Raw genomic sequence first — 13,118 nt, 5'->3', positions numbered from 1 at the left:
CGTTTTTTTTATAAAAAAAAAAAAAAAAAAAAAAAAAACTTTGCCCCCGAAAAAGCAAAAAAAAAAAAACACCTTTTTTTTTTTTTTTTCCTTTTGGGTTAGAAAAACACAGAAGCTACGGACAAATGGACAAACATTATATCATGGTCAATATTTAATTCAAGGCCTCCAATGACAAGCCTATGAGTTTTAATCCCAAAAAGTTAAATGTTGGAGCAAAATTGTTCATGCAGCTGTGAAATTGAACCGGATATTGCCAATGAGAAAAATTAAAACCACTAACTGCACTCACTCATCGTCCACCAACCAAACACGCCGCTTCCTACACGCTTTTCACCATCTTCAACCAAAACATTACCACGATGAAATATTACCAGTCGACGAATTTAAGGACTGAAAATTACAATGTTTATGATTACAAAATATTGCAGACCACCGTCTCTAGATTTCCCTGGGATCACAAGAAACGCCGAAGTCTCCAATGAGATATTGCCAGCGAACGCTCGGAAACTTACTTCCACAACTTAACAGAGTTGTCATGACTTGCGGATGCCACCATCCCGGAGACAGGTGACTGAGCCAAAGCTGAGATAATATCTTCGTGTGCTGTAATTGTCATGCTCTTATTCTCAGCCATGTTCCACAGCTCCAAAGACTACATCAGCCAGTAAATGGGGGAAAAACAAGACCCCCAAAAAAAAAAAATCTAAATATCAGCTCTTTTGAATATATTTGAGCATGTTTAATATAAAAAATACATTGATGCATGGAAGTTCACATTCTATAGGGCCGTCACTTTCTAGGAATTACTTACAGAAATTCCTCCAATAACTAAGAGAGTCGAGTAACTTGGGTGAAAAACACAAGAGTGAAACTGGTTGCCATTGGAGCTGAGCTCCTGAATGCAATCTCCTGTGGCTAATGACCAAATTTTCACCCAGTTCTGGCTTACGGATGCCAAATAATCTCCGTTCGCTTCCCAACATATGTAATTTACCATTTCAGAGTGTCCCTGACAATGAGATCCATAATTAATCATCACTACAATATAATCACTTCTTTCGAAAGCATCAGAATTAAAAAAACCAAATTAGTTCGTATCGATTAGTGCTCAATCCTAGCTTTGAGCCCTTAACTAACGGGTACTTAATTTTCATGGTACCTGGAATGAGTGTATTTGCTTGTCAGTTTCAACATCGAAGATGGCCACTACTTTATCTGATGCTGCCGCCAATAGATTACCAACTCTTGGTTGAAATCTAACTTGCGTAGTGCCTCCCTGTTCCAAGCAATGGCAATGCAGGCACGAATTATAAAGAGTGATGGTGATGCAAGATTTTGAGAACGCTGGACTTGAAATTAGCAGAGAGGACAAAAGTTACCTTCGAAATACGAACACAGGAGAATGGATTGATATTCCAGTAGCGAATTTCGTTTTCATGATCGCAGAAACAGAACAGCTCAGTTTTCTTAGGGTGGAAGTCAAGGGACATAACAGGTGAACTATGCAGCGTATATGCTTGTAAAGGATAGTTTGGCTGCCACACAACATTATGCCAAGAAAAAGAGAGCAAAGTAGTGATAAATACTGGATTCTAATTAGTGAAGTTCCTTATTTAGGGGGTTGCTAGAAATTTAACAGTGGAGCTTTACAGGAGAGAGAGAGAGAGATTTAATTTTACGTTGGCTGCATCCCATAATTTCACAGATTGATCAAACGAAGCTGTTCCTAGCTGAGTTGAATTTGGTCTGAAGCGAACATCAGTAATAACTGATTTGTGTTCTTCAGGTGTACTCTCCGTTTGCAGGGTATCCATGTTCCATAGAACAACCTGATCCAGACAACAAAAGTAACTAACTTCAACCTCTTGCAATCGGTGTTAGTTTGTTCCTTTTTAGTTCTAATATTCATTCTATTTATCCCTCCAACAAATATGAACATAATTTTTTATATGATTTCCATTTAGAAATTAACCTTTACACATGTATACACTTACAGGGTTCCCACATTTGACAAAACAAGTACGGCTCAGTAGACGATGTTGCTTACTACAGCAATATCATAAACGATAAAATTGATCTAAATAGACTATTATTCACCTGTCTCAAACATAGACATTCTAATACCCCTTAAACAAAATCCTCCTGATTCTAGTACCACGGGACTTTTCCAACATACTTCACAGAAGAAGGTCAAAGCCATGCCATTTGTTTTTGAATTAAAAACTACATAATATTAAGCAAATCCGATGGCGTTCGCATGCAAAAATAAGGTATCCATCTTTCAGTACAACAACTTGTTCATTTTGGTAGTTGCGTTCTCAAATAGAGTTGTACCTTTTTGTCATGACCAGCACTTGCTAGCAACTTGCCATCAGAAGAAAAGTGACAGCAAGTAACTTTACTATTTCTGGTTCGTATGCAACCAACTTCACCGAAAGTAAAACCTGAAAACAAAGAACGCGGCATGGCTAAGTAGAAAGAAGATGCCACAACAAACTCTGCACATACACAACGTAGTGTTAATTTACCTTTAGAAGGCTCTCTCTGGAGCTCAGGAGGACTCTGTTTTATTGTTCCATATAGGTCCCTTCTATCTCCATCATTCGACAAAAATGATTCCACATTTTCTTCTAAAGAATTAACATCCCCAAATCGATCTATGTCTTCCTGCACCAGGAAATATTATCCTTAGAAGCATGTTACTTTTTTCATACTCTAATTTATCTGTCCTGTTTTAGCATCTAAGATACGAATAAGTTTCAACGCACTCCAAATCAATCCCAAAAATGTTGGTCAGATGTTTGCCTAACCATACTGTCAAATTTTTTAAAAACATTTAATGGCAAAAAAAGTTCAAGTAGAAATAAAACATCACAATATATGTGAAGAAGAGAAACGAAAGTTACTTGAAAATCTATCTTATACTTTCTTTTGAGTTACTACAGTTGTGTCCAAGCAAAAAGTGGGAATAAAAGAAACTTCAGGTACACATACCAGCAAATTTGAAGAAGCCAGACCTCCGGTTCCTTCTGAACCGTACATCAACAAGCTTTTTGGCACCGTTGTGTTTATTCCATCACCAGGTGTGTGTGTTGATGGTGGAGAGCTTGGTGAAGGGCCAACTGTGTTTCCTGTACCAGTGCTATTGGCAGGTCCAGAAGACGAGTGTTGTATCCTTTTTCTGTTATTCTGCAGCATCAAATATGTCAATTAGGATAACTGAGTAAATAGTTGGAACTTCTCTAAAGGCAGAAGCATATAGAGGCAGCATAAGTCATGTTATGGTTGCAAATTAATTGGTTCAAGAGACTAACTCGCGGTTCTGAAGCTAGGTAATGAAATACAACACTATTTGCTTAATGTTGAATAACAGAACACAACCTGTTGCAGCTGCTGTTGTTGCACTTGATGTTGTTGTTGAGAGGAAGGATGTTGCCTCGGGGACATCTTTATCTGTTTATCACCCACCAAGACTCAAGTATGTTAGAACCTTGTAAAGGGAATGACGCATATGCACCCAATGACGAAGCCAAGAATTTGTCAGTCCATTAAGACGAAAATTTAATAGGGCTATATGATTAAATTTAAAAATATTTTACTATACTAAAATATATATTTATGTATACATTTCCTTTAAAAGAAAAATAGTTAAGTGAGCACTTGAGCCCCAACTAACCCTTAATTGGCTTTGTCCATGTATGCACCAGCCCTCAAAGTTTTTGATGCTCCGGGGCAATACCATGTGGTGCAATGTTAGCATGTCAAGGCTACATTACTTTGTCTAATATTGTGCTTTAGTAATTTAATCAGCTAAAGAGAAAACTCCAAGGAACACAATATTGACAAAAACATAATTTAGAACGTTTAATTATTTATTTAAAATTTGGGGAGAAGTGGGGAGGAGATTTCAGAAGTGATTGGAGAATCTTTACCTTTGGGGAGCTTGATTGCACTGGTGAGCACATAGATCCCTCGTTTCTTGTGGATTGACCATCTTTTGCATTCACGCCGCCCCTAGGCAGTCCACAAAACCTACGAGGATCCAAATCTCCGTAATTAGCTGCATTTCCAAGGTTGCTTTGAGCCTGAGCCTGTGCCAAGACTTGTTGTTGCTGTGATGACAGAAGGAACTGATTTTGCAAAGGCAAATTAGGCTTCTGTACTTGTATGCCCAAGCTTGGTCTTAGATGGTCAATGCCCTGCATGATTAAGTAGATTTCAAAGCAGGGAATCAAATAACTACATAGACCACAGATATCCAGGACAAAAAGACTAACGTCCGACTTACAGTTAAGGGCCAACCCTTCAAAGGAAGACTAGTGACGCCTTGATTCAATCCTAAGGAATAAAGCAAAACAATTATTCATGATACTATCCATAAACGATGACAATTTAAGCTTTTTTTTCCCACAACTTTGTATCTTATCATTTATTCTGTTTTATCTTGTATGTCAGAAAGAAAACATGTAACAAAAAGATCAAAACAAAATGTTAGGGTTCCCACATATAGCACTTTTAGATGGAACTGTATAAGATAAAGATTTCAGTTAGAAATGTTATCATCAAAAATAGATTGCAGCTTGAAATTATTGCTAAATAGGAATGCTCTACCAAACATGTATATTCTATAGTTTTTGTTAATCTGAGAAAAGACTAGAATTCGCAATGGTTTGATCAAGCCAAGCAGGTTACCTGGGACTCCAAGTCCAGATTTTGACTGCATAATTGCTTGTCCATAAATTGACGAAGGATCCATAGGCAAACTTTTCTGGGGTGCACCGATGTTAACTTCGCTTTTGATTTCCTACAATCTCCAGATACAAATTGCTCAGTGCAGTGACCAACAAAAGGAAAAACAATTGCACAAAAGAAAAAAGAAAAATGAAAACACACGCACGCACACATATGAAGAGGAGAATCTGAACTTGAGCTCATAGTTTGAGTATTTACAGCGGTCAAAGGATTCCGTGCCTGGATTTGTTGTAAAGCTGCAATATTCCCAGAATTACCTTGTACCAACTGGCTGAATACAACAAAAAACAGAAAATGAAATAACCCAGTACACGCAGACCATAACAAAATGTAATGTAATAAAACAAAACAAATCTCAAGTGCAAAAATTAAACTACAAATTTACCCTTGATGATTGGTTGCTGATTTCAGAAGGGCCATCCTATTTGCATCAATAAGTGCTGGAGATGTCTCAGACTCCATTGAGTGAGGGTGTTTCATGCGTTCTTCATACATTTTCATGGCTAACACACTGGCTGATGACTGCCCCATCACTCCTTCGGAGTTTATAGCATTTATAGGACCTCCAAGACCAGGATTATTAGGATCCCTTCGTTGTAATTGAGCATTACGTTGCTGTACGAATTGCAACTGCTGCAATTGAAGCTGTTGTTGCTCCCTCGCCTTAATTTGCTGGGCCTGAATTTATTGAAAATAAAGTAACATAAACTAAAATAATAAACAAATAAAGGAAAAAAAATACCCCAAATAATTCATTGACCCCGAAATGTATTTAAACAGACACCTCAATATAAGCAGCAGCAGGCTCAGAATGCTTTTCATTTGTCCTAGCAATGAATATGTCCCAGAAAACAGACCACCATTCAAACAGAAATCCTCCCGGTGCATCAATTGCTGCACAGTTGAATTTGGAAGTTAAAAAACAGTTGACTCTAAGAAATCAACTTTTCCTAATACAAGTGTGAAAGAATTTATTTCCCTTCATGTCATGTCTACTTAACATTCTCTTCATAACCCACAAGGTATTGGGGAAAACTTAAATTCATCATTCTTCAAAGCAAGTCTAATACCAAGAATCATTTCCATTCAAGGACTTAATAATGTCTGGCGCAATGTACAGGCTTCGTATTAGTGTAAAATCACAGTATCAAATGATTTAGCAAACTGAAAATTAAATGAAGAAACACCATAATGCAGTAACTGAACAAGCTTTGAAAAAAGGGGACAAATTTTGGGTCAATTATCTATCACAACATTACCTACTGGATCCATGGCAACCTTCCCTTCAGTCATAAACGCTTTCGCAGATGTATGCAATTTTCTTTTTAAAAAATAATCATGGATGTAGACATCCAGCCTACAGCAGAAAGTAATTGGGAAAACAACATCTATCAAACCGACAGGACATGCCGAATTACCAAAAGGAAAAACAAACGAAAACCAGAATAATTGAGAATAGCGAACTAAAAACAGAAGACAAAGCAGAGAATTGTTCATAAAGTCATACTTACATTTTATCGGCTTCCCAATTATTTTGTGCCATATTTTGTTTTGAAATTAAAACAAAATGGCCACTGTAAATCGCTATCGTCTGCAATCAAAACATCCATTAATTCACCTCAAAAGACATGCAATATAGAGAAAACAATGCCGCTTTTGGTTCCCAAGAAGCCCAAAGGTAAGGAAGACGTAAAAAAAAAAAAAAATGAAAGAAAGAAATTCAACGGCTGAATTTTCGTTTCTTTTTTTTTTGTTGTTCGCAGTACTTTTCTCAATTATGCCTCAAACTTCAAAATTGCATACCAAAATCTTTTTCTCTCCTCCTTCCTCCGGGTTTATCGAAACAAAAAAAGAAAATACAAAATACAAAATTCAAACAAAAATCGCAAAATTCAAACAGTTCTCGTCAAAATTAACACAATTCGTACCAGTATAATGGATCAAAAACTACGAAACTATTCCGAAGGATCTGCGCTTCACAAACCCTAAGGCGAGCTAATCAACCAATAATGCACAGAAAATCAGTAAATTTGATGAAAATTAAATTAAGGACGCTACTCCCGTACGGTGAGATTGATCGGAAACCTTCAAGTTTAAGTCCTTACTTAAATTCTCAGAAAGAGAGAATTTTACATTACGTTTTCTCTGGCGAGAAAATTTCTGACCTTTCTTTTTTCTCAGTGCAAGTGTAACTGAAGTAGAGAGGAGAGAAGCTCGAGCACAGAGCTCTGACAGTGAAAAGCGAAAAAGATACCGGGAAGAATAGGATATTTTGGAGGAAGCTAACGGAAGCTTCCGAAGCTGAGGTTCGGAGTAAAAAAGTCTTTCGAAGTTTGGGTTGGTTCGGAGTTGGTTTGGGAGTAAAAGTAAAGGCATATACGGCAGGTTTGGAGGGCTTGTTTGCCTCGAGTGATAAGTGACCGACTATACGTGTCGATCAAGCTTCCGAGAGAACACCGGCTCGTGCACGCGCGCGCCTCGTGGATCCGCATGCTGACGTGGATCGTGTAAGAGTGTTGTTGTGTACGGCATTTAATTGAGTGGCCACGTGTCCACCTGTCTTTTCCTTTTTTTTTTTCCTGACCGGACGTTTGTTTTTTGCGTTAATTTTTTATAGCATTATTTAACAAATAAAATATAAAGTAATATATTTTTTATTTTTTTTGTATCCTACATTAATACTACTGTAGCGTCATATATCTCACCTAATGTTACATCTTAGAATTCGGGTGATTCTATTTATTTCGTTGATTTGAGTTTAGAATTTGAGTTTTATTATAGTAAAAAGTTCTCATAAATAATCACATTTAACTTTTTTACTATAGTAAAGAGCTCTCACATAACGTCACATTTCAACTCGAATTAAAACTCGAATCAACGAACTAAACAGACACTGAATAATTATAAAACCATGATTAGTTTTATAATGCAATATTATAATCGTTAATGACTATTTTAGTTACTAGAAAAATTTAGGCATTGTTTATTTCGTAGATTTGAGTTTTCAATTCGAGTTGAGATGTAACATTTGCTGAGAGCTTTTTACTGTAGCAGAAAAAATTTGATGTGACATTTTCTGAGAGCTTTTTATTGTAAAAACCTAAAACTAAAAACTCGAATCAGTGAAATTAACGAGAATTTAATGTATTGGCGAGACAAAAGAGATAATTAAATACGTGCTAACACTTGTTTGTATTGTAATTATTTTCCATAAAGAAAATGTATTGTTCCCTAAAAATAAAAAGTATTGTAATTGTTTTAGAAGATTAATTTAGACTTTGTTCATTTCACAATTTAAATTTATTGTTACAATGTTTTTTTTTTCATAAAAATTTAAATTTAAATTTTTATAGTATTTTTCTCTCATACATACAACTCAAGTCGTAATTAAAGTTATGACTGAAATGAACATAAATTAAAAGTTATTTTTTACCATCATCTCATTACATGGTGACTTTAATACGCATGCATGTTTCACCCCTGAAGAAGAAAAAAAAAAGAAGAATAAGAAGAAAAAAGAAATTCTCAAGGGTCTTAAAAAGATGGGAGAAATAGGGAAATAAGTCAATACTTAAGATGAATTAAAATTAATAGATCAATAGTTTATATAAGTTAATAAAAGGCTAAATTACTGTTTTCGTCCATAACTTGTCTGGTTATGAACCATAACTTGATAAGTTATGGCAAATTAATTTCGATAACTAAAAGTTGACCTATATATTTCTTTAAGCTTTTCATATTAGCCTATTTTCTATTATTTCCGTAAAAAGATTGGCAGATGCGGCCCCCGAATATGACCAATTTTCTTGATTAGTAGAGGAAAAAACACAAAAACAAAAAGAAAAACAGTTGTCTTGACCAGAAAGGCAAGCAACCAAGCAAAAATGGACCATTAATGGGGGGACCTCAATTAGTCTCTTAAATACTATCAAGTTCATTTCGCAATAATATTTGTCTATGGGATCAGTGAGTTATCAAATTATGTTAGCAATTGAGATAATATTATTTAGATTTAGATGTTAACATTTGTGTAAACAAAGAAGGACGTCGTTCCAAATTGTGTTCACACTTCACACTATAAACGCTGGAGAATGGATTTTGGCATTTCTCGGCGAATAAAACTCCTGCTCTGATACCATCCTCGTGGGACGCGCATGCTAGGCTTCCACGGTTTATCGGCCCAAGTAGGGTCCGAATCCGAGTCAGAACAAAAGGTTAACAATTTAATTTTTATTTTGAGGAAATTATAAAAGATATGTTATTTTTTAAAAAATATTTTCGATAAGTTCGCAGTAACATCTTTCAAAATACTTATGGTAGACCGTAATGTTTCATTTACTTATTAGCTCAAGTCATGTGGCGTTTGGTTCATGGATTCAAACCATGTGATTAGAACTATTTTTGATTTACGTGTATTTTTTATGAGAAAAAATACTGTAGCGAACCACGAACCATGATTCGAATCAGGGAACGAATCTAGATACCAAACGGATTATGAGTGTATAAATGCGTGCGTGTGTACACTAAAATTTAAACTTTAATTGCTTTATTTTTTTTATGTAAAATTAGATTTATAAATCCCACATTGTATAAAAGAAAAAAATGTTTCATTTGCGAAACAAATTTACAATTAAATTTATGATAGTTTTAAATATTTAAAAATAACAAAATCACGTAGTAATTATTATAATAGTAATTACTTTTTATACTATAAAATTACATATTAATTAGTTTAGGGTCCGAAATATTTGAATAAAAAAGGTTTCGTCAATAGATTTTCTCATAAAATTTAAGTTTAGAATTAAAATCACTTACTTAAATGCGTGAACTAAACGTATCGTTAATGATTTTAAATTTTGTTAGTTGAAGTGGAGTGAGAACTAAACTTTTTTTTTCTTCATTGAGAATAAACCAAAAAAGAGGAGACCAGAGAGATTAGAAAAAATTAAAGATTCTACCCTACATAATTTATTAAAAGTACCTATTTTAAAAAACTCAACCACTTGATTAGTTATAATCCAAAAATAAAAATATATGAACTAAGGTGAAGGGGTAGAAATAAAAGAAAGTTATATCTCAAGGGATATTTTTAAAAATTATCCAAAACATGTGTGCATTTTGTTGGTGGATTCGTGTCCTGATTCGAATCATGGTTCTTAGCTCGTTACTATATCTCAAGGGATATTTTTAAAAATTATCCAAAACATGTGTGCATTTTATTGGTGGATTCGTGTCCTGATTCGAATCATGGTTCTTAGCTCATTATAATATTTTTTCTCATAAAAAATATACGTAACTTAAGAATGATTCTGAATCATGATTATGAATCTATGAACCAAACGTTTATTAAATATCCAAAAATAATTTCATATTTGTTTTTGCTAATCAAATAATTTCATAATTTAGTCCAATGTTAACAAACATTTTTCTTCTCTCCGTGTTGAGTACACGTGTCAAGAAACTAGTGGTGAGTAAGTTCTAGAAGGTCAAGGAAAGTGGCCTAGAAGGTAACGAAATCTAACCTCTCCGCGTCTTTGGGGTTGTCGAGAGAATCTGGATTGCGGGGTTGGCCCGACTATAAAAGCGATTCCAAGCTCAACTTTTTGCCCCTCGATCTCACAATTATATAATTTGGACCGCGAACTTTCGCGAAAGTAAAAAACAAAGAAAGTCCTTCGCTCTCAGGTACGATCTTCTTTTCTTCGTCGATTACGACATAAAGTTATTCGATTAATGTAATTTTGAAACAATTGGACCGCCGATTTTCCTGGATCTTGTCTCGGATTTGTTTGTGTTATTTCAATCTCGAACAGTTCTTAATTTGTCGGAGAGTTTATTTCCCGGAAAATTTAGAGTAGATTGTCAAAAGTCAAAACGATGTTGTTATTTGACGTTTACATTAACATTTTCATAAATTTTGTTTTTAGGGTTTGCTTTGATTTCTATTATAACTTCTTAGTTGATGTGATTTTGACAATGTGGGTTTCGAAATTGCGCGCGCGCGTTGAGTATGTGCGTCAGGTTTCTGGAATGGGCATCAAATACTCATCTGCGTTTTGATAAAGAGATGATTTTGGCGCTTAATTTAGGAAATTTGTTCTTAGAAGTGTGATGGGCATTGGACTTAGATTATAGATTAGGTTTTGTTGGAAAGATGGGATAATTTGGGTCTTTGATGAGTTAACGAACTCTCTCTTGTACATGGGCAATCCTAATTAGTTCTCTAAACGTGACAGTTAGTTGGGGATCTTACGGCATCGAGTGTTTTGGACTACTGATTTTTCTGCATTGGACGTTGGGCGATGGCTGAGGTATGGAATTTTGTATTTCTCTATTTTATTTGGTTGTCGTGATTTCTCTAGAATGCTTTTCCCCCTTGGGGAAGAAACTTTAAGCCTTATGAAGGTTGAACTTAGTGCTTGCAGGAGGGACATAAAGTTACCCTAAACGTGTACGACCTAAGCCAAGGCCTAGCTCGGCAACTCTCCACAACATTTTTGGGGAAAGTCATTGAGGGCATTTGGTGGGTCTTCTTCTTTTTTTTTTGTTTTTTTGTTTTTTTGTTTTTTTGTTTTTTTGTTTTTTTGTTTTTTTGCATTACTTGTTTATAAAAATTTAGGCGCTTGTCCACTAGAATAATAGAATCTTGTGTTAATTTATTTCTTCGCATGCTTAATGGTCGATAATTTTGCACGTTTCAGGCACACAGGAGTCGTGGTTTATGGCAATGAGTATTATTTTGGGGGTGGCATACAGCATTCTCTGGCTGGATCAACCCCATATGGGACGCCAATCCGAGTGGTAGATTTAGGTGTCACTCATGTGCCCAAAGATGTGTTTGAAATGTATTTGCAAGAAATCAGTCCCCGGTACACTGCTGAAACCTATAGTTTACTTACTCACAACTGTAACAACTTTAGCAACGAGGTGGCTCAATTTTTGGTGGGCGCCACAATTCCGGAATATATTCTGCAGCTTCCAAACGAAATTATGAGCAGCCCAATGGGTGCACTAATACGTAAGTTTACTTTCTGTCTTTGTTAGTTATCCTATAACATTTCCAAACGGACTGAAATGTTCTGGTCACGTTTAACATTCATTAATTTTCCAGACAATTGTTTCTGTTGTTTCGGTTGAACCCCTATGTAGTAATGCTTTAAAACAATCCACATCAAATTGTTCTGCTGTCAACTTTGTCTCAAGTAGAATTATCAATCCCCTATCTAGTAATGTTTTAAAACAATCCACATCAAATTGTTCTGCTGTCAACTTTGTCTGAAGTAGAATTATCAATTAGATTTATTGCTTTAAGCCACTTCATTTTTAAAAGTAGATACTGAGGATTCTAACTGTTGACCTGTGGCTGGCTAGTATTGGTGGAGAGCTAATTATTATCATGATATCATGGTTCCAATGCAGTGCCAATGATACAGAATCTGGAAACAACACTGAGGGCTGGTGCTGTCCCACAAGCTCCACAATTTAAGCCTGCTCCTGTGGCCCAGCCTGCTGCTAGTGTTTCAAGATCATCTGGTGGCAAGCCTAAATCATCCACTGAAGATAAGTTGAAATCCGGAGGTCAGTCAAAGGCCTCAGAGAATGTTGAGTCCTCAACTGTCAAATCAGGAGTACAGCGGAGCTCTGCCGGCATCAAGGTGGTTGACCCTCTTGGAGATGCACGAAGCAAGGTGCAAGAGGAGATTACTGCTGAGTTTGCTGCGATCATGGCAACAGGGACACTGCGTGCAAGTGAAGCTGCGGCCCTTGCGACAAAAAGAGTTATGCAGAAACATGGTAATCTGAATTCGGCATTGCCACAAAGCTAAGATCCATGAAAGGACACTCTTGGATGAAGGAACTTTTTGTTTCTAAGAGTGTTTTACTGTTATTTGTCGTTAGCTAAACTTATCATTCATTCATACGCGTTAATTCAATGTGTATGGCTTCGGTAAACCTATAATTTATTCAGCAAAAGGTGTCCCAGTTTCCTGTCCAGTGGACTTAGTTTTTCCGTTTATATTGGGTTGTATATCATTCGAGTCTTGCTGTGGTATTCTTAACGGTGCAACACACAAACAAACTTGTGATGCATGTATTCTTGAACCATGTCAAAATGGTGCAATGCTGTTAAGTAAATTAGTATTGTGACTATCAACAGAGTCCTTTGTCCGCTTTTAATCTATCAACAGGCAACGATATGCTATATGCGCAACTTGCATTCGGCCGGTTGAGTCAGGGATACGTAGATATTGGTCAGAAGGAGTTAAAACTACGAGTTGAGTTATTATTACTTATTAAATTGCAAAATATTAGTATAAATTTGAGTGTGTTTGAATTAAAATAATGAAATCATATATTCAACG

At 35.8% G+C, this 13,118-nt stretch overlaps 2 protein-coding genes across 4 annotated transcripts; one reads left to right on the top strand and one right to left on the bottom strand.

The window, feature by feature from the left end:
• Positions 1-139: 139 nt before the first annotated feature.
• LOC21398320 (transcriptional corepressor LEUNIG_HOMOLOG) lies at positions 140-6,966 on the bottom strand. Of its 2 annotated transcripts, none has more exons than XM_010111423.2 (18): positions 6,684-6,966; positions 6,267-6,346; positions 6,015-6,112; positions 5,540-5,649; positions 5,141-5,433; positions 4,954-5,026; positions 4,696-4,807; positions 4,292-4,341; positions 3,936-4,202; positions 3,385-3,456; positions 2,998-3,192; positions 2,532-2,670; positions 2,338-2,447; positions 1,683-1,832; positions 1,383-1,538; positions 1,163-1,279; positions 815-1,012; positions 140-655 (listed from the first exon to the last, which is right to left on the bottom strand). In XM_010111423.2, exons 2-18 carry the CDS (start codon positions 6,296-6,298, stop codon positions 512-514), a joined length of 2,316 nt encoding a protein of 771 aa, XP_010109725.1. In that variant the 5' UTR covers positions 6,299-6,346; positions 6,684-6,966; the 3' UTR covers positions 140-511. The 2 variants fall into 2 exon arrangements, with proteins under 2 accessions (XP_010109725.1, XP_024030083.1); XM_024174315.1 differs by having other exon boundaries at positions 6,822-6,966.
• A 3,354-nt stretch (positions 6,967-10,320) lies between these two features.
• LOC21398319 (desumoylating isopeptidase 1) lies at positions 10,321-12,906 on the top strand. Of its 2 annotated transcripts, none has more exons than XM_024174301.1 (5): positions 10,321-10,440; positions 10,992-11,066; positions 11,172-11,278; positions 11,457-11,773; positions 12,175-12,906. In XM_024174301.1, the coding sequence occupies exons 2-5, from the start codon at positions 11,058-11,060 to the stop codon at positions 12,579-12,581; spliced, it is 840 nt and encodes a 279-aa protein (XP_024030069.1). In that variant the 5' UTR covers positions 10,321-10,440; positions 10,992-11,057; the 3' UTR covers positions 12,582-12,906. The 2 variants fall into 2 exon arrangements, with proteins under 2 accessions (XP_024030069.1, XP_010109724.1); XM_010111422.2 differs by having other exon boundaries at positions 10,322-10,440; positions 11,181-11,278.
• The last annotated feature ends 212 nt before the right edge of the window (positions 12,907-13,118 follow it).

Source organism: Morus notabilis, unplaced genomic scaffold (genome assembly GCF_000414095.1).
Source record: "Morus notabilis unplaced genomic scaffold, ASM41409v2 Scaffold1032, whole genome shotgun sequence".
NCBI lineage: Eukaryota > Viridiplantae > Streptophyta > Magnoliopsida > Rosales > Moraceae > Morus > Morus notabilis.
The sequence above is the reverse complement of the archived record's forward strand: the minus strand, read 5'-3'. Positions and strand labels throughout refer to the sequence as shown.